This window comes from Boleophthalmus pectinirostris, unplaced genomic scaffold (assembly GCF_026225935.1).
Source record: "Boleophthalmus pectinirostris isolate CB_2022bp ecotype Guang Dong unplaced genomic scaffold, ASM2622593v1 HiC_scaffold_18, whole genome shotgun sequence".
In the NCBI taxonomy this organism is placed as follows: Eukaryota; Metazoa; Chordata; class Actinopteri; order Gobiiformes; family Gobiidae; genus Boleophthalmus; species Boleophthalmus pectinirostris.
The window spans coordinates 2,826,241-2,848,066 of record NW_026571133.1 but is presented as its reverse complement, the minus strand read 5'-3'; the positions used below and the strand labels follow the sequence as shown (position 1 = coordinate 2,848,066).

Sequence of the window (21,826 nt, the reverse complement as noted above, 5' to 3'; positions counted from 1 at the left end):
TGTCTGTGTACACTGGTGTGCGAAGTGTTTATATCTTAAATTTTGGCCAAGCTTTTTCGCAGTGTAACTATACTGTTTAATGTCATACTGCGGGACATTACAGGCACAGCAGTTACGTACAGCTCTCACTTTCTCTGATTTTATTACTTATAGGTTTGTGTTTGAGTAAAATCAACATTTTGGTTTCATTCTATAAACCACTGACAACATTTCTGCCAAATTCCAAATAAAAATCTTGTTATTTAGAGCATTTATTTGCAGAAAATGACAAATGGTCAAAATGATAAAAAAAGGCGCAAAGAAAAGAAGTGTTAGGATTTGTGTTTTTGTTCTCTCCCCCTCCCTTTTCTGTTTCAGAGCTTGAGTGTGGCAGGGGGCGTGGCTGGCTTTTTCCGGAGCAGACGAGACACACCTGCAATCAATCCCTTCATCTACCTCAGTATTTAGCCCTGGTCTCCTCATCACCACTTTGCCAGATAATTCCGTCCTGTTCGGTAGCGTCACCAGGCTCTTGGATTTATTCCCGTCTTGCTTATTGTTTGCCCTGGATTTACCTACTCCTGTTTTCTCCCAGGTGTCTCCTGGTCGTCTGCCGTTGCCTCCGGAGAAGTTGGCCAGCTCCCTGCCTCCTCAGCCTGCCTTCGTTTGTACAATAAACTGCTTAAACTTGACTGTGTTCTGATTCTGCTTTTGGGTCCCTCGTCCCCCACCTTAACAAGAAGATCATTTTCATTTTAAAACAACACAATACTAATGTTTTAACTTAGGAAGAGTTCAGAAATCAATATTTGGTGGAATAACCCTGATGATCGTCCATCTTCCTCTTGATCACGTTCCAGAGGTTTTCAGTGGGTTCATGTCTGGAGATCAGTCTGGACATGAGAGGGTCTTGATCTGGTCGTCCTTCATCCACACCTTGATTGATCTAGATGTTCGGCATTGAGCTTTGTCCTGCTGGAAAAATAAACAGTCCTCAGAGTTGGAGAACATTGTCAGAACAGAAGGAAGCAAGGTCTTTTATTTTTTTCCAGCGCTGTATCTATAGAGTCGACGAAACACGGCGCCGCTTTAACTGTATCGACATAATTTCTGTGTATTAGCCTTTGTGTGTGATGCCTGTCATCCTCCTACAATAACACCGCCTGGGGAAACAAAGCATCTGAATAAATCAAACCATAACATGTGTAGTGATGTTATCTCAAGGCAAAACAAGCGAAGTATTGATTCAAGACTTGTAAGCAAAACTCTCCAATGTACCACATAATTACTTATTGTGAGCCCATAACAAAGGATTATGAATGACAGTAATGCTCAGAGCCAATTCTGTGTGAAAAACGGGCAATTCAAGTTAATCAGGAATAAAAAAAAAGACTTACTGCCTTAATGGTAAATCAATTAAGTGGTGAAGTCAAGAGATAAAGCGTTGGAAAAGTAAATATTAGTGTAGTATTAAAGTAGTAGTCTTAATCAGAGGTACTTTACTTTATATTTAAAAGAAATTAAAGGGACAGTCAGGAATTTTGGACATAGGAGCTCATTTCCTAGTGATCCAGAGTGTTGGAGACGTGTGGAGACACTTTTTAAAATATTCCATCCAGACTGTCGATGTAAATGTCTGTGTTGACAGAATAATGTTTGAAATAAAACTAACCTTGCATCGCATGAATCGTATCGTTTAATGTGATAATAATAGTAATTTTTTTTTGGTGTATTTTACTAAATACTTTTGTTACAGCTACAGTTTTGTTGCTGGTTTGGAGAAAGGAAACTTGTTTATGCAACACATTTGACATTTTAAACTGTTTGTGTTTCATATGAACCTTGCACAAGAAGTGGTTTAACAATAGAGTTTTCCTGCCACTAAAACAGTCTTACCCACTCCACAAAACACCCAAAGAAAATCTATTATTACACCAGACTGTCCATGTGAATGTCTGTGTTGATAGAACAATGTTTGAAATAAATCTAACCTTATTTCAAATCTAACCTTGCATCACGTGAATCGTCGCATGTTGAGGGACTATTTTCTCAGCAGCAGCGGAATTTTGCTTTGTTGGTAAGATAGGTAAGTCTTTATTTCTATAGCACTTTTCACAGACATTTTTGTCACAAAGACGCTTTACAGAGCATTATTCAGCATTATTCATTCACTCTATACCTGGTGATGGTAAGTTACTATTGTAGCCACAGCTGCCCTGGGACAGACTGACTGAAGGGCAGCTGTCATGCCAGTCGGCGCCATCGGTCCCTCCAACCACCACCATCACTCATGCACACACCACTTTCATACTAGGCCATGTGGGTGAAGTGTCTTGCCTAAGGACATAGTGACAGTTATTCCCACTGGCACCTCACTGTGGCTCCTGATTTTCTCAGTGTTTCCCATCCAAGTACTAACCAGGCCTGACCCTGCTGAGCTTCTGAGATCTGCCATACAGGCTTTTACAAGCCGGTATGGCCACAAGGTGCTCGGTGATATCAGTCCACCGCTGCTGAGCTTTCTGTACGAGAAAACATTGTTTTTGTTTGTTTCCTCAGTTGCGCAGTGGCTGGTAGGCAAAAAGTCACTGGAGCCGCTTGTTTGTGTTGACAGTTGCGTTGCGTTTGTCATGAGAAAACTCGTCTTATTTTGAAGTAGGTTTTGCATTTAATCATTTTGACATGACTTCATCATCTTTCTCTAAGTCACTGAATGTTGAGGATCAAAAACGTTACTTACATTACTCGGCAATAACTGTTGACGATGTTGATGTTATATTGTTGATGTTGACTTGTTGATACGGAATCTTCAAAACAGTGAAAATGTCAAATGTGTCGCATAAACAAGTTTCCTTTCTACAAACTAGCAACAAAACTGTAGCTGTAACAAAATTATTTAGTAAAATAAACCAAAAAAACACTCTTGGCAACATATCGATACTGTATCAGCACATTAAACGATGCAACCATGCGATGCAAAGTTAGTTTATTTCAAACATTATTCTCTCAACGCAGACATTCACATCGACAGTCTGGTGTAATAATAGATTTTCTATAACTCTGGACATTGACATGCACCTGTGACCTCTGCAAATACAAGGACTGGATGGAAGATTTTAAAAAGTGTCTCTACACGTCTCCAACACTCTGAATCATGAGGAAATGAGCTCCTATGTCCAAAATTCCAGACTGTCCCTTTAAGTCACAGGTCAGATCTGTGGAGAGGCAACACCGCTCTCAACCAGTAACACCTGAAAATTGAATTAAAGCAAGATAAATATAAACTCACTGACATAAATAAACAATAACATGGTGATGGAACTCCCACCAGAAGTTCCATATTAGTCACCTTTTATCATGGAACCGAAACCAGACCAAGTTACAGGTCAGATCTGTGGAGAGGCGACCCCGCTCACAGTCAGAATCTTGTTTTTCTTGGTATTTTTGAACGATAAAACCACCTGTAATTCAATACATAAAGTAAAGTGGTTTTAAAAAAGTTACATAGTCCACCTTTAAAATGATTGCATCCACGGAGATAAAAGTTTAATGATCTACTTTTTGGAACTTTTGGAGAAAATGAGGTCAACGCTCCATCAGAAAAGTTACATAACGCAGCTTTAAAATGAAAATCACACCACGAAACAGCTGATTTCTTCCACACCTGTCAAAACCGTCCTTGAGTGAAACGTTTTCGGTATAATTAATCAGCACTGGCTTCGTTCGCGTGAGTAAGACCGTGTAATTACAGTGTGGCGCCCCCCGCTGCGCGTCTCTGAGAACAGCAGGTGAATTTAAATGAGGGACAAGACAGAATATGATTAAAACAGAAGTAAGAGGTGATTACATTTGGGTGGAGACGGTGGCTTAGCTGGTTAAGTCGTCTATAAATGAAAAAAAAAAAAATGAAAAAAAAAGAATCAAGTACAATAACGGCATTTAAAAAACACATAAAATCAAATGCAATGTATAAAAAATGAAACTAAATTGTTGTGCGGTCAATGATGTTAATTTTGTCTTCTTATATACTTTAACTTCTTAGGTTCTTTTTAAAGACAATGCAGTAAAGTGTATTTACCTTGTTGACATGTTTCGGCTGCTGCATCTTCAGAACTGTCCTCAGTGTTGGTGGTGACGTGTCGTATATCAGCTGTTGTTACTTCCTGTGGGCGTGGTCAGCCTGATGGACCCGGCAAGTCGCTCAGACTGACCACGCCTCCCGTCGCCCGGTGTCTCTGGAGGAGGGTGTCCCAGGTGTGTGAAAGGAGGAACGCTCCGTCGTCACGGTTCATGCTCCGTGCCTCGTTTTCTGATTTCAATGGCCTCCTCGATCCAGCGTTTGAACTTGCTGTTTTCCGATCCAATGACCCGAGCCCCCGCGTCCGACAACAGCTCGTACACTCCAAGGACAAAATCCCACAACAACAAAAATGCAACGCCATATACGAAATTCAATGCAAATCATGCAATAAATCATACATAGGGGAAACGGGCTGGGCATTTTACAACCAAAAAAAGGAACACCAAAAGGAATGCGAAAAGGAAACATCAGGGAGACTCACCAGAACACAAAAAGACAAAGCAGAACAGGAAAACCTAAAATCCGCCACATCAGGCCACTGTAAAAGGAACAACCACATTATGGATCGGGACGGGGCTCGGGTCATCGGATCAGAAAACAACAAGTTCAAACGCAGGATCAGGGAGGACAGAGAAATCAGAAAACGAGGCACAGACAGCGTTAACCGTGATGACGGAGCGTTCCTCCTTTCACACACCTGGGACACCCTCCTCCAGAGACACCGGGCGACGGGAGGCGTGGTCAGTCTGAGCGACCTGCAGGTCCATCAGGTCTGACCACGCCTACAGGAAGTAACAACAGCTGATATACGACACGTCACCACCAACACTGGTGACAGTTCTGAAGATGGTTTACAGCAGCAACCGAAACATGTCAACAAGGTAAACACACTTTACTGTATTGTCTTTAAAAAGAACCTAAGAAGTTTAAAGGTTGTATAGAGGATTTTTTAAGGGAAGCGAAATACAGCGACAGTCCTTTTTCAAATGTTGTGCATGTGTGACACCACCTTCCTCAGTAGAAACATCTCCTCCTCCCGCCTCTTTACTCTAGAAATCACATTTGTTTACATCCAGTGCGTGTTCAGAATCACTGTTGAAGTGACCTGCCTAGAAATATTTTAGCGACCGACACGTCAGTTTTTAGACCCGTCGGACTTTCTTTCGCGGCGAACTGGTCGTGAAACTTTGTGCGAATTGCAAGGAAGCTACAGTTTGAAAAAGCCTCAAAGAACCGCCGCATAAAACCACATAATTCCCCGAGCACCGACACTAAAAATGTAGGGAGTTTGACTGACAACCTAACAGCCAATAGAAAAAGAGGGAGCCTCGTTTTCTATTGGCTGATTTTTATCTGGCATCACTACGTCCACAACTGATAGATTTTCATTCTTTTTTTTTTTTTAATCATAATTACAAGGCTGCTGCGTCTCTGTAATGGTATTTTAAACTTTCAATGACAATTTGAAACTAAAAAAAAATCCTCCATACAACCCTTTAAGTTGTTGTGCATTTCTGTTTGCAATTGATTAATAATTGTGCCTGAACTGAAATCTACTGACTTGAAATGTTTTTGTTTTGTTTTTTTTAACACTCTGTTTATTGTGTTTTTGACATCCAATACACAGTGCTGGTCCATTAAATAAGACATCAGCCAAAAAGTCAAAAAGATGAATCAGCCTTTCAAGCAAAGTATACAGAAATATACATGTCACTAGATTTGTCAATATAATATCTTAGGACCTTTATAAATTATAAATATTGTATGTTGGATGATAGTAATAATAAAAAAAATAAAAAAATAAAAGCAACTGAACATTCACTCAGACAAAAAGCTGACTTGAAATGTTTTAAAGTAACTATCAGTGTTGATGTTTTGTCTGGAAAAGTTGGCAGATAACATAAAATTATTGTATTTTCCGGACTGTAAGTCACTCTGGACTATAAGTTGCACTTTTGGGGGAAATGTATTTGATAAAATCAGAGACCAGGAACCGACATTTTATCTTAAAAGTCAAGTTCTAGTAAAAACAACAGAACAGAGAACAACAGACTGTTAATGTCACAGTTATTCAGATAATTATAGCATAAACAACGGAACATAAGTGTACCAAACTCTCCATCTCACTCCAAATCACTAAATCCATTCAATTCTTCATCCTCGGTGTCACTTCTGCGCAACCTCCGGAGATAAACCATAGATCCATGAGGTAAACAGACGCTGCTTCCTCTTCTGTGTCGCTGTCATCAGACTCGGCATCAGTTCCAGTTAGAATTATTCTGGTCTTTCTGAATCCCGACAGGATGATTTCGGTGTCACTGAAGTCCAGACTTTGTCCATCCATCCAGTGACTTCAGGAAAGTTTCATGACACATCCTCCTGGTTTTCTTGAAGCTGTGTTCTCCATCCCCACTTTCCGTCAGTCCCTCACAAGTTTCTCGCTCACTCCAAACTTTCTTTCTGCTGCTCGATTACTGTTTTCAGCTGAATATTTCACTATTTGCAGCAGGACAGAGGCTCTTTCTGCAGGAGACATGTGCAGTAGAGTGAAGTGACAGTGGTACAGGAGGAACAGGAGCAGCAGATCCTGACACACAAGACTAGAACCTCTCATGGCTTCAGTGTGAAAATTTAAATATATAAGTCGCACCGGAGCATAAGTCACAGGAAACTGCCAAACCATGAAAAAAAGTGTGATTTATTGTCTGAAAAATACGGCACTTTTCTTTCTACTCTTTTTCATTCATTTCTTGTATGTTTGATGTTGTGACACTGTTTATGTCTTTTTATACTTTATGAATGAAATAAATAAAGAAATAATAATAATTACAAAAAGAAAAGTTAGATTTTAATAAGTGTACCCTAAAATAAAGTGTTACCTCGTCTTTGAGTGTCCAGAAAAGTGCTACATAAAACCGATGCATTACTAGTACTGTTATAACATGGTTGTGGTGGACACCTCTGCCACCACCACTCCATAGTGTCAGTATAATTTCATTTCATTTCATTTCATTTACATTACGTTAATTACATTACACATACTTTAATTCCTTTATTTAGACTTGTATTCTAATTTGGGTGCACACATTTTAGTTAATTTAAGTCTGATTTACTTACACTTGTGCTTTTATTTATTTTTTTCACCCCTGTTCTTTGTCTGGTCGGGTTAGTTTTGTTCTGTTCAGTTTGATTTGAGTTACGCCTGTTTTTTTGTTCACGATTTGCCTAATTTTAGCCTTTGTTAAATTATCTCCTTTTTCGACTTTATTAAAGTGACTCCCCCTGCAGTACTGAACTAAAGAAACACCTGCAGGACATTCGGTGCCTGGAATGAAGTTTGAGATTGACAGTTGTCTTAGCCAGTCATATCCTTCGTAAATACCCCGTAGTAGCATAATGTAAGCAAGACCGCAGCGACAAAAACGACACCTCTATTTGAAGAACCCGCGGCCCTCGACCTGGTCGGAGGAGCCCGCGGACGCTCAGAGCCCACGGCCCACGGCGGCACGGACACGTTGCATCTCACGTGGTCAGAAAAAAGTCTGAAGAAAAGACGTCAAACTTAAAGAAACTCTCGCGGTGGACTTTTTCAAAATAAAAGCCAGTGAGAAACAGATATTTACAATAAAATAAATAAATAAATAATAAAAACTGCGTTAACGGCGTTAAAATAATTGTTGGTGATAATGATTTTAATTAGTTTATGCAAAATTAAAGCGTTAATGTGCTCGGCCCTCGTCAAAACCATTGTTATTCTTTTTTTTTTTTGAACTTATTTTTATTAAATTAATTTGGTGCAAGCCACATAATTATGAAACAGCAGCAAGGATGCAACACAAGTAAAATGATAACAAAGTATACAGTATACAGTATAGATACAGTCATACACAATCTCCTCATTCATCTTTCATAATATACACTACACACACTACAACAAAAATCCTATAAAAGATAGTCATCCTTTTGAAATATAGGCCTGAATTGAAGACCATTTGTCCATGAATAAATCTGTCTTCATTTGTAACCTTGCAGTTATTTGCTCCATATGATATACATCCTTTATTTTATTTTTCCACTGGGTAATTGTGGGGGGCAGCGGTCTGAGCCAGGAGACCGTTATCATTTTTTTTGCAATTAAAAGTAAAATTTTCAGCAAATGAAAATGGCTATTTGTTCTTAGGTTGTTTGGAAAAATTCCCAACAGAACACTACATGGGTCTAATATAATTTTGATCCCCAAACAGTTTTCAATTTCGCATTGCACGTCCCTCCAAAATGTTGTTAGTTTAGGACAGTCCCAGAATATGTGGGAATGACCATTGTTATTCAATTCAAATTTTATCACACACAAATACTACACGTTGGTCCAGATGGATAGTCTGACCTCCAATATGGCGGCATAAACACCAGGTCACGTGGTTTTGTGACGTAGATGCAAAACCTTAATACTGTCCAAGATTGGTCCTGGTTTGATCCTGGTTTAGCCTTGAAGTACACTTTGTTTGGTCCAGTTCTAGTCCTGGTTTAGTCCTCGTCTAGTCCGAAATTCAATGTGTAACAAAACCTTCTATATTATGATAAAAATGAAAACCACAGTCAGAGTTGCACATGATTAAATTCTTTTATTTCTTGTGGCTTCGGAGACAATTCAAAGTGATCCATGAACCACCTGTAGATTGTAAACTAATGCATTTTTATTCATATGTACACACGCACGCATACATCTCATTATGTCCAATACTTACAGGTACAAAAAGAGCTCTACTATTGATTGATTTCTGCAACATACAAACTAAATGTGGGCGGGGCGGAGGTGGGGGCAACTTTTGGCTAAACGGGTGGGCGAAAGTGGGAGGAGGGGCACGTGTGATTGTGGCGATGCCGATTGGACGAGAGGAAGGGGAAAGGGGGCGGGGGCAGAGTCTTAAAGGCACAGGCAGGCTCTTTCTGAGGCTAGAGTGCGCGGGGAGGGCGATACAAAACGAGAGGTAGAAAGAATAGAAGTTTTCACAGCAAAAAATGAATCGCGATGAGTTAGAATTACTCAGAAATCTTGAATTGAGCAGCTTTGACTAATTTTGGAACGAATTTCGATACTACAATGATAATAAAAACACTTTCTTTAGACAACAGAACGTCATTTTCAACCTTAAATCGGTCTGAGTATCGATTCGTATCTGATTTTCGATACTTTTAACAACCCTTATTCAGATTTATTTTGTAATTAGTTCAATAATTCACACATTTCCTATTATATAAGTGCACTGTTTTTATATTATAAGTCTGTAAAATCATTTGGCTAAGAATTTCCAAATAAAGGTTATTTTTGACGGACGCTGAGAAAATAAATGAATAAAAATAACAGTTTCAAACCAAACGGATCCTCAAAATTAGTCAAACTTACTCAAATCAAGATGAAAATTCTGAGTTTCTATTTGAACGAAGGCGTATTTTTGCAGACTAAACCTTAAATGTTGGACAGCGGAACAAAAATAATTGAAAGGGGTTAATACATTTTGGTAGCATGATTGAAAAGATGGAAAAAAAAAAAAAAAAAAAAGGAAAATACACTCAAAAATAACAGGACTGTTAATCAAATGTGTCATTTTTTAAACATCTAAACTTTTACGATAACTGAAAGTCCATTTTAACCAAAAAAGCTTAAAAAAAACCCCCAAAAAAAAACGCTTGCATTAAATTTAAAGCCGCAGTATGTAACTTTCTGCAAATGGCCTGTCACTTGTATGATTCCATGGAAAAAACCAAACACTGGATCATTCTCCATGGAGTCCGATATGTTTTACACCAGATTATAGCCAGAAAGGAACTTAATCTCCATGGAAACAAGGAGGAGGAGTCAGGTTTGCGGAGATGCAAGCCCAGTCGCTGTAAGGACATTTTTAGCTTTTTTTTACCGTTTTTCAGCGCAGTTAACACAACCAAAATTTAAAAAACAACAACACGCTTTTATTTGAATCCTTAAAAGTTAAAAAGTTACACACTGCGGCTTTAACGTCGTAGGAAAAACGACGTAATTCGATCAAAATTAAGCTGTTACTTTGAGCGTACGTAAAGAAGCGAAAAAGCGAAAAAGATCGGGAAAGAGAACGAAGAGATCTAGCTTCAAAAGGAGAGAGATTTTCCGTTACGTGTTCAGGTTCGAACGAGAAGCGGTGGAGTGACAGACAACGGTGTATACAAAAATAACTTTTAAAATACAATTTACAAAAACAACCATTATTATTATTATCATTATTAATATCTTTACAATCTTTTAGGAGCCCGTGGTAGATCTCTGTCCTGGCAGTCAAAGCTTTAAAGGCGCACTGTGTAACTTTCTGGTAGGCAGGAGGCCCGTCGCTTGCTCGTTTCCGTGGATACGCCATTGCTACGCTTGGAATGTCCCACAGTGTGACTTTAAACAGCTCTACTTTACGTTTATTCAATTACAAGTGGGTTTACAGCTCAAAAAATATGTAGAAAAACCAGCGTTCTGACTGTGAGCGGGGTCGCCTCTCCGCAGATCTGACCTGCAACTCGGTCTAAAAGTTCGGTTTCCACGATGATAGACAGAAAGATTTAATGCCATGCTGTCTAAAATCTGGTTTCCATGACGACAGAAGGGTTTAACACCCAAACCGTGAAGCATTCCCGCCCGAAACTAACATTTCCACGGAAAACGAAAAGCGTTTTAACGGAGCCTCCGCCCCGAAAAGTTCCACAGTGCGAGTTTAACTCCGCCAGTGTATTCATTAAACAATATCTTTCAAAATTATTAAACAGATCAAACATAAAAAATAACCCTGAAATCTTTGCAAAGTCTGTTCAGAATAATTTACAAATAAAGAAAAACAAAAATAGTCTTACGATCATGCATTGACTTTCTTACATCTTCTGTTAAGTTTAAAAGATTGCAAAAAAATGTGACAAATTGTGTAAGTATATTAATAAACCGTCCTGTACAGTAATGTCGATGGTGCTAAAGCAGTAGACCTAAGTACTAAACCTGGCTCCCTCTAGAGGCTGCTGTCGGAATTGAGAATTGTCTTTATACCGGAGAAGATTCCTTAAAGGGACAGTGCGGAATTTTGGACATAGGAGCTCGTTTCCTCGTGATCCAGAGTGTTGGAGACGTGTGGAGACGCTTTTTTAAAAAAATATTCCATCCAGTCCTTGTATTTCCAGAGGTCGCTGGTCTTACCCACTCCAAAAAACACCCGAAACAAATCTTTTATTACACCAGACTGTCGATGTAAATGTTTTTGTTGATAGAATAAGTAAAAGAAGTAAAACCAACCTTGCATTTGAAGGATTTACCGTAAATTCTGGACTATTGAGCGCACCTGAATTTAAGTTGTACATATATAGACCGCACCTGAATATAAGCTGCAGGTGTCCACGTCTTCGAGAACGTTTTTTCGAGTTTGGTTCGTCTGCTTTTATCGCCTCTGAAAGTTTCTGTCGTCTTTTCGCGTCGAGTCAGTTCGTCGCGCTGCCGTCGCCAAAATCTCACCGTCGACTCACTGACGCCGAGCTCACGTGCGGCAGCTCTGTTTCCTTCTTCCACAGACGCATCAATCGACTTTAACTTAAAAGCTGCGTCATCTGCGTTTCTTCGTGTGTTTTAAGTGAGGAGGGTGTGTGTATAAAGCGCAAAATAACTGTTCGAAACACAATTAAACGAGCATCTTCCTCAGCGCATCATTTAGTCTCTACTGCGCATGTCTCCTGCAGAAAGAGTCTCTGTCCTGTCTGTATCATGTCAGTGTCTTGGAGGATTTCAGCAGATTTCAGACTCTCTCGGGGGAGGGGTTAGTTGTGTCAATCAGGTCTGAGTGGATGTCCGGCTACTGAAGTCTGAGACATTTTCTCATCATTTACACACACGGGTAAGACTTATCCCGCTCACTAATGATCATTTAGCATCATAACTTATTTTATCACACGACGATAAACTGTTTGAGTGCGCTGACAATATCGCGAGCTCATGTAGACTTCATGTAAACCCTAGATCCATGTGTAAGCGCACAGACAACGGCATTTTCTTCACTCAGGCTGCATGTATCCACTGTGTTACTAAACCATAGACCCTAACCCTAACCCTATATATGAATGGACAATGTGCCAAACAAAGAATCCGTCCATATATTCGCCGCATCGTTTTATTATCCAAGGTTCAAACTGTGAGAAAAAGTAGCGGCTTATAGTCCGGAATTTATGGTATGTCTGAGCAGCAGCAGCGAGTTGTACTTCTTGATAGAAAGCTCGGCAGCGGCGGACTGATATCAGAGAAAATAGTCCCTCAACATGCGACGATTCATGCGACGCAAGGTTAGATTTATTTCAAGCATTATTCTATCAACACAGACATTTACATGGACAGTCTGGTGTAATAATAGATTTTCTTCGGGTGTTTTGTGGAGTGGGTAAGACTGTTTTTAGTGGCAGGATAAATATGACCATTGACATGCACTAGTCCAACACCAGCGACCTCTGCAAATACAAGGACTGGATAGAATATGTTAAAAAGTGTCTCCACACGTCTCCGGATCACTAGGAAATGACGTCCAATGTCCAAAATTTCGAAAATTCTGTCCCTTTGAAGGTCCTATATTACGCAAAATTGACACTTGTGAGCTTTAAGTCATGTTATAATGTCGTTACCTCCTCAAAAACAGACCTGGAGTTGTGTTTTGTTTCACTCACACATGTTTGAGTAACACTTTATTATTAGTCTGTCTACATCTCCAAACCTCATAACGCTCCGTTCCACCTTGTGATGTCATGAAGCGGTAGTTTTCAAGTCAACAGCTACATTTTACCTTCTTTTGTTTGGTTGATTTCGTCGCTGGAATTTCCAATTTCTACGCAAACGATTCTATTGAACGTGCGTGGAGTTTAAAAACACAACAGAGCACTTCCCACTTCTTCCCACTTCATGACATCACAAGGTGGAACGGCGTGTTTTCAGTTTGAGAGAAGAACTCAGCCTAAAAATGCAGACGTTGCGAGTTAATTAAACATGCGTGAATGGAAAAAAAAAACAACACAACTCCGGGTCTGTTTGTGACGAGGAAACAACATTATAACATAAATCAGAAAATAGCGTAATACGGGCCCTTTAAATCAGCAAAAATGAAACCAAACACAAGATATATCGCAGTAAAAAAAAAAAACAGATAAGCACAATATAAGACCTTGTACACTGGCTGATTGTAACACTGATTGAAAAACACTTGGAATTGCTGGCAAAAATAGTCTGTTATCTTTAATTATTACTACATTTAATTTGCTAGTGAGTTCTTTGCTTTACTAAGAAATGACAAAACGATCCCGTGATTGCGCGACACTTGCCGATATTTACGTTAAAATAAGTTGGTTACATCTTTGGCTCTACTTTGCGGAAATAAATAATGCCCTCTGAAAGGAGCTGACAATATTTCTACAGTATGAACTAACCATAGACTGTATATATAAATGGACAAAGGCTAACAAATAGGAAGCGGGCATGGGCGCGCTTCCGGCTCCATCGACTCTGGCTCCAGTTGACTTTACATTGAAAAATCGTCACACTTTTTCCGTAACTGCTGCTGTGAGCTTCGTCGTTTTGGTCTTAAAATGTGTTCGTGTCAACCCGCTCTACGTGATCCTGCCGTTTTTATTTCGCTATTTTGCTCCGAACGCTGTGGGTGACGTCGCATAGAGCCCTGAAATCCCGCGGGACCCGACGCAAAACAGTGCAGCACGGGAACCATTTTTAAAGCTCGGGCGGGAGCGGGACTGCACAACGCGGGAGTGTTCGGGCAGGATGATAAACTGCAGTCCCGTAAACTGAATATGAGTGTAAAATAAAATATACAAATTATTAATGTTTGTCTATCATCCATCATTTTTGCTGGATATTTAACTTGGTATTAATAAAAACATTTTAAGCAGCCTAAATTTGCGGACGTGGTCTAATCTTTAATTCTAAACTCTAATCTAAAATCTGCACATTTTAGACAATTTCTTTCTGCTTCTCTGTGTTAGAGTTTAAATAAATGCTATTTTGTCCGTAAATAAATGCCTATTCCTAATATGGACTTAGCTCCAAATTAGCCTCATAACTGTGAGCCTCGATGAGCTTCACTTGACTGAAGGTGACGTCACATACAGCCCTGCACTCCCGCGGAAGCCGACGCAAAACAGTGCGGCGAGGGACATATTTAGTAAAAATATTTTAAGCAGCCTAAACTTGCAGACGTGGTCTTAAAATGTGTTTCGTATCAACCCGCTCTATGTGATCCTGCTGTTTTTATTTTGCAATGTTGTCCGAAAATAAATGTCTATTCCTAATATGGACTTCGCTCCAAATTCACGCCTAAAATTGCAGCCTCGATGAGCTTCATTTGACTGGAGCCGAATGCACAGAGCCCTGCGCTCCTGCGGGACCCGACGCAAAACAGTGCGGTGAAGGACACATTTTGAAAGCTCATTGTGGGCACGGGACAGGAATATTAAATATGAGTGTAAAGTAAAATATACAAATGATTCATGTTTACCTTTGGCATTAATAAAAACATTTGAAGCAGCCTAAATTTGCAGACATTTTAGACAATTCCTTTCCGCTTCTTCGTGTTTGATAGAGTTTAAGAAAGCTAACGTCCCCATTTTGCGGGATTTGCGGGCAGGAACAGGACAAAATATTGCAGATACGAGCGGGAGCGGGAATGAAAATTACAATTCTGTCCCGCGCAAAACCTCTAACGTCATTCTCCTTTAGTCCATTTCTTTATACAGTCTATGGCACGAACTGAAAAAAAAAAGGTAGTACTTTAACCAGACGTCAAAATAAAAAAATACCAAACCAAAATATTTTCAAAAACGTCAAATTCTAGCTTTTCATTTCGAGTGTAGCACCAGCAAAGACGGAGAGAGAAAGAGAAAAGGACAAGATAGCACCCTGAAAAAACTGTGAAACGAAAAACAGATGTTGAAAGAAAAAAAAAAGTATATCTAAAGCTACACTGCATGACTTTTCTGGTGGAGGGTCTGCTTTGCTTGGAATGTTCCGCAGTATTGCATTAAACATATCTATTTTTATAAGCAGTGACAGGTTAGATCTATGGAGAAGCGCGCACCCTAATATGAACACGTTTATTTTATTTCAACTCATTACGTTTAGCGATAAAACCGGTTGTAATTGTTGTAGCAGTATCGCCATGGAGACAAGCGGTTGGCTGAAACTCCACCAGAAAAGTTACACAGTGCACCTTTAAATTATGTTTTCTTAGAAGAAGTTGTTAAAAAAACCAAAACAAACAAAAAAAAACTTGGAATTTGCTTCTTGTATCGGCAAAGATAATTCCTGATTTATGTAAACGATATGGCTTTTACCGTAAATTTTTGTGTAAATTCTGTATAAATTTTAAGAAATAAGAACGGAAGGGCATGTGGATTAAACGTGATGTTAAACCAATAATAATATTAAAATCATGACACTTTTGGATCTGGATAATTTGGCTTTAAAAAGAAGCATTTACCCCAGAACTAGAATATATTTTTGGCGCTTTATCGCATTATAAAACAAAAGTAACGCCTTGGCAGGGGTCTAGATTTTCTATAGTGATGCATAAAATAAACATCCAAAGCATATGGCACTTGTTATAATACTATTTTCTTGCAATTTAATAAAAAATATTTAGAAATAAATCACAAAACGCAACGGCAACTTACTCACATGGATAAAAAAATGGGCAGTACTACAATAAATTATACATATTTTGATGATTTTCTTAAATTCGATCACGTTATTTTAACTCAGGCTGCACCAGTTTGATAATTATATCGAAAATCAGCACCGATACTGAAAAAAATCAAAGTCCAAGTCTAAAAAATTGGTATTGGTTTTCAAATATCGGTTCAGTTGATATCCTGATTGGACAGAAATCGACGTAAAAAGTGTTTACGGGGCATAGTTGGTCTAGAAATCTCATTTTTATTTAGAGAAACTTGATAAATGACAGCTACGTAACACATTTGGATCCATTTTGTGTTATTTTATTTTTGTTTAAAGGAAATTAATTGGGGATCAGCAGATAAGTAAAGCTTTAGTTTCGGAATCGGTATCAGAAATGACAAGGCTGGACCGTTGCATCCGTAATTATAACACTAATATTTGGTTGTAATGTTTGAAATAATAATAATAAAAGTAGAGGTGTAACGATATCCAAGTCTCACGATACGATATCGTCACGGTATGAAGCTCACGGTACGATATTTATTGGGATATTTTGTGGAAGTTAACAAAATTGTGAATAATTACGTGACTTTTTTCCTCTTAAAATGCCTTGATAAGATTTAATCCAAAGAACTAAGACTTAAAAGTGTTAGAACTGTTATTTCTTCTTGTCGTCTGCACTGAAATGGAGCAAAGGATCATGGTCTATGTAGTTCTGTCTTTTTTTTATCTATTTCTGCACCATAACTCTTAATTTAAGCAGAGAGACTTGTAATTCGATATATTGTGATGGTCCACGAGAACTATGACGATACGATATCACGATATTTTGGTTATTGTTACACCTCTAATTAAAAGTAAAGGTTTATGTGTTCAAATTGGCTCATCAGGAATAATCTTTTAATCCGATACAAGACACAAAACAGTATGCACGTGTGTGTATGAAAATGCCACCAATAAAAAGTTGCTGTTTTTGCATTTTGAAGGAGGGTCCGTAGAGAGTTACGTTGTGATGTAAAATGTGTGGTCTGTTTTCTTGTTTTGACTGTGTGGGGGCAGCCAGTAGAGGGCAGTATAAGTGAGTCTTTATAGGGACAGGTCATGTCCGCTCCACAGCGGGCTCCCGGGGGCCTTTGGGCTGCACACCGCGGTTACCGAACCCTGAAACATGAACAGAAATACAGTTTAAGAGGATGTTACACGTATCGTTGCATTTTTAAAACAAAGCTAGATGATTTTAGAATAGGAAATTATTGTTATTCAGGCTTTTAAATCTACTTTTGTCCTCGCGTTGTCACAATATTAAAACTTCAAACTCAAATACCAAGGAAAAGGTCTGATACTTGATACCACTATTCTAGAAAAACACACATGATACAATAGAACATAATTTTTAACGCAGAATAGTTTATATAGTTATTAGGGTGCATCATTTGCCCAACTTTATGAAATTTTTTTGAAAATCAATCTGTACCTAGTATCATTTTTTTTTTACACCTGCCAAAGTAAACTTCTGTCAAAAATTTCATGAAATTCTGTTGATGTTTACTGGGTCCACCAAGACTCTGAAGTTTAGTGCTGCAGAAGCTGAAAAATCTGAGTTGTAAAATCAGTTTTTCTTTAATAAAATCAAAAATAATTCAATTTAGCCCTATAGTATCAATGGAAGTTGAATATAAATATGGACATTACGTATCATTCGGTACCAGTTTTATGTCTCGATCATCATTCGTTTCTGAGATATGGAAAAAGTGTCATTTCTTTGGGACTTCAAGGACCTTGAATAAATTATTACTATAACTTATTATTAAAATGATAATGATAATAATAAATATAAATATAGATACATAATAATAAAAATGATCATTTTTAAAAGGTTATTTGAGAAAAAATGATTTTTCTACCAGAGCCTTATGGACACCGTTAGGATGGAACTTAAGAGTTTTGGTGAACCCAGTAGATATTATTCAGTTGAGCAAATATTCCACAGATTTTATTTTAATTGGTATTGTCACATTTTAAAACAAGCTGCATTTTTGGGGCAAATGATGCACACTAATGGTCTGTCTGAACGACCTGCCAGGTCCATCAGACAGACCACGCCCACAGGAAGTAACAACAGCTGAAATACGACACGTCACCACCAACACCGGTCACAGTTCTGAAGATGCAGCAGCAGCTAAAACATGTCAACAAGGTAAACACACTTTACTGAATTCTCTTTAAAAAAGAACCCAACAAGTTAAAGTTTTCAGCTTGTCCAAGAAAGGGTAAAAGTCTGGAGACCAACTGGACGTCTTAAGCAGGAGAAGTTTATTTACCATCAATAATACGGTCAACATAGTTTGATTTCAAAGGTGAACATAGTGTGATCTTTGAATGTTCAAGCCCCTTGACTCTGCTTGAAAAGGAGGAGGTTTCAGGGTCTCCCCATGTTTGACTACCCCAAATTTAAGACTTTAAGACCTTTTTAAGGCCACTTAAATGAAAATTAAGACCAACATCGCACCCATTCTGCAGAAAAACACCAGATCCAGTTCTAATAAATAATGACCAACCAACTACAGGTATTATATCCAGAATCTAAGAGCCAATGTGGATTAAACCTGCACTTCCCCATGATCCATCCAACGTCTTCCCTCCACTCTACTGATTGTTTATTCATTGCCGCCGGTGTCAGAAACCGAAGTATTGTTTGCGGATACTCCACATTAGACGTTCATTCACGTTACATGATTTCACATAGTTGTTTTTTTTCCCTCCCTCTATTTAACATCACACTGCAGCCTGGTTGAGTTTACAAAAAAAATAGGCTAATGAAATTTAAGACCTTTGTGAAAAATGTAAGACTTGGGCAACAGAATTTAAGAAGAAAGATGAAATTTAAGACATTTTTAAGACTTTTAAAATGCCACATCTACCTCGGATTTATATACCAAGTGTGGTGAGACTTTGAAGGCCATTAGGCACCGGTTAGACTCTAATATACATAAGTACATAAGAAGACCAAATGAACATCTTTGGCTTAAGATGAAAACTTCTACAACCGTTATTATTCTAGTTTGTTGTTGTTGTTAGAATTATGGCGACTACAAACTCCACTGTGGCCTCTGAAAGTTGTGAAAAGCGCTTACCAACTCATCGTAGTGAATAATTAAGACGCTCGAAATGCGTAAGAAGTCACCCGTAAGTCAACAAAACATTTTAAATAAACTCTCTGTGTTTTTAGAAGAATAATCCCAACAGATAAAACCGATAACTGCTGACTTACCCGCCCAGCTGCGCTCTGCTGTCTGTGGGCTGCGAGGGGGCGCTGGGGTCTGAGGGAGAAGGCTTTTTAACACAATCTGATGAGTCTGAAACACAAAAACAGGACATGGGGTTTAGTCCGGCGGGGGTCACAGAGCAACAACAAAACGTGGATTTAAATGGATTAAGCAATTATTATTTACTCATTTTTATTTTGGTGTTTTGATAACACTTGGTACAGATGTGTGCAACAGAATTTAAAACTATTATTTGGTTTTGTTTAGTCATGTGTTAGATATTAACACTTTGCAGATGATTTAGTTCCAATTTAGTCCTTGGTTTAGTCCCCTGTTTAGTCCTGGTTTAATTTGGGTTTAGTCCCCAGTTAAGTCCCCGGTTTAATCATAATATCTTGGTTTTGTCCCTGGTCTAGTCCCCGATCTAGTCCCAGGTTTAGTCCCATGTTAGGTTTAGCCCTAGTTTAATACTAATGTCCTGGTTTAGTCCTGGTTTAGTCCTGGCTTAGTCCCCATTTTAGTCCCCAGTTTTAGTCCCCAGTTCAGTCCCAGTTCAGTCCTGGTTTAATCCTAAAGTCATAGTTTAGTCCTGGTTTTATTTAGGTTTAGACCCCAGTTTAGTTCCTGGTTTAATCATAATGTCTTAGTTTAGTTCCTGTTCTAGTTCCCGGTCTAGTCCCCGGTCTGGTCCCCGGTCTAGTCCCATGTTAGGTTTAGCCCTAGTTTAATCCTGGTTTAGTCCTGGATTAGTCCTGGTTTAATCCCAGTCTAGTCTTGGTCTAGTCCCCGGTCTAGTTCTCGGGCTAGTCTTGGCCTAGTCCCAGGTTTAGTCACAAATTTAGTCCCAGGTTTAATCCCAGTGTCCTTGTTTAGTCCTGGTTTAATGCCAGTTTAGTCCTTGGCTTTGTCTTTGGTCTCGTCTTTGGTCTCGTCTTTGGTCTAGTCTTTGGTCTAGTCTTTGGTCTAGTCTTTGGTCTAGTCTTTGGTCTAGTCTTTGGTCTAGTCTTTTTGGTCTAGTCTTGGCCAAGTCTTGACCTACTCTTTGGTCTAGTCTTGGTCTACTCTTTGGTCTACTCTTCTTAGTCTTTTGGTCTAGTCTTGGCCTAATCTTGACCTACACTTTGGTCTAGTCTTGGCCTAGTCTTGACCTACTCTTTGGTCTAGTCTTGACCTAGTCTTGACCTACTCTTTGGTCTAGTCTTGGCCTAGTCTTGACCTACTCTTTGGTCTAGTCTTGGTCTACTCTTTGGTCTAGTCTTGGTCTAGTCCTAGTCTTAGTCCTGGTTTAGTCCTGGTTTAGTCCTAGTCTTAGTCCTGGTTTACTCCTGGTTTACTCCTGGTTTAGACCTGGTTTAGTCCTGGTTTAGTCCTGGTTTAGTCCTGGCTTAGTCCTGGCTTAGTCCCCATTTTAGTCCCCAGTTCAGTCCCGGTTTAATCCTAAAGTCATAGTTTAGTCCTGGTTTTATTTAGGTTTAGACCCCAGTTTAGTTCCTGGTTTAATCATAATGTCTTAGTTTAGTTCCTGTTCTAGTCCCCGGTCTGGTCCCCGGTCTGGTCCCATGTTAGGTTTAGCCCTAGTTTAATCCTGGTTTAGTCCTGGATTAGTCCTGGTTTAATCCCAGTCTCGTCTTGGTCTAGTCCCCGGTCTAGTTCTCGGGCTAGTCTTGGCCTAGTCCCAGGTTTAGTCACAAATTTAGTCCCAGGTTTAATCCCAGTGTCCTTGTTTAGTCCTGGTTTAATGCCAGTTTAGTCCTTGGCCTCGTCTTTGGCCTCGTCTTTGGTCTAGTCTTTGGTCTAGTCTTTGGTCTAGTCTTTGGTCTAGTCTTTGGTCTAGTCTTTGGTCTAGTCTTTGGTCTAGTCTTGACCTACTCTTTGGTCTAGTCTTGGTCTACTCTTTGGTCTACTCTTTGGTCTAGTCTTGGCCTAGTCTTGACCTACTCTTTGGTCTAGTCTTGGCCTAGTCTTGACCTACTCTTTAGTTTAGTCTTGGTCTAGTCTTTGGTCTAGTCTTGGCCTAGTAATAGTTTAGTCCTGGTTTAGTCCTGGTTTAGTCCTGGTTTAGTCCTGGTTTAGTCCTGGTTTAGTCCTGGTTTAGTCCTGGTTTAGACCTGGTTTAGTCCTGGTTTAGTCCTGGTTTAGTCCTGGTTTAGACCTGGTTTAGTCCTGGTTTAGACCTGGTTTAGTCCTGGTTTAGTCCTGGTTTTAGACCTGGTTTAGACCTGGTTTAGTCCTGGTTTAGACCTGGTTTAGTCCTGGTTTAGTCCTGGTTTAGTCCTGGTTTAGTCCTGGTTTAGTCCTGGTTTAGTCCTGGTTTAGTCCTTTTAGTCCTGGTTTAGTCCTGGTTTACCTGGTTTAGTCCTCCTGGTTTAGTCCTCCTGGTTTAGACCTGGTTTAGTCCTGGTTTAGTCCTGGTTTAGTCCTGGTTTTAGTCCTGGTTTAGTCCTGGTTTAGTCCTGGTTTAGACCTGGTTTTAGACCTGGTTTAGTCCTGGTTTAGTCCTGGTTTAGACCTGGTTTAGTCCTGGTTTAGTCCTGGTTTAGTCCTGGTTTAGACCTGGTTTAGTCCTGGTTTAGTCCTGGTTTAGACCTGGTTTAGTCCTGGTTTAGTCCTGGTTTAGTCCTGGTTTAGTCCTGGTTTAGTGGTTTAGATCAGTCCCAGTTCAGTCACGTTTTCATTGTATTATTTTCGCGTTACGACTTCTTCTTCTCTTTCAGGTCAGTGTAACATTACAACTCTCAAAGTTCCTGACATTTAACTTCGCCCGTTCTCCTCTCCGCTCCG

General features: G+C 39.3%; 1 protein-coding gene and 1 long non-coding RNA gene across 4 annotated transcripts in view; one reads left to right on the top strand and one right to left on the bottom strand.

The window, feature by feature from the left end:
* The first annotated feature begins 300 nt into the window (after window positions 1–300).
* On the top strand, window positions 301–671 carry LOC129408913 (uncharacterized). Its single transcript, XR_008632170.1, has 2 exons — window positions 301–494; window positions 575–671. It is a non-coding gene; the product is annotated as an uncharacterized LOC129408913 (long non-coding RNA).
* Window positions 672–8,667: 7,996 nt separating this feature from the next.
* The window catches only part of ptpn12 (protein tyrosine phosphatase non-receptor type 12), a 153,665-nt gene continuing 140,506 nt past the window's right edge, over window positions 8,668–21,826 (bottom strand). The window contains exons 16-18 of one of the 3 annotated variants that reach the window (XR_008632169.1): window positions 19,055–19,135; window positions 11,436–16,940; window positions 8,668–11,403 (exon numbers count right to left, since the gene is read on the bottom strand). Coding sequence is in view for 2 of the 3 variants with exons in the window: in XM_055153533.1 (XP_055009508.1) it covers window positions 16,879–16,940; window positions 19,055–19,135 (143 nt within the window). In the remaining variant the exon portion in view is untranslated. Of the gene's footprint in view, window positions 16,941–19,050; window positions 19,136–21,826 lie in introns of all 3 variants that reach the window. The other 2 variants (XM_055153534.1, XM_055153533.1) reach the window with 2 other exon arrangements.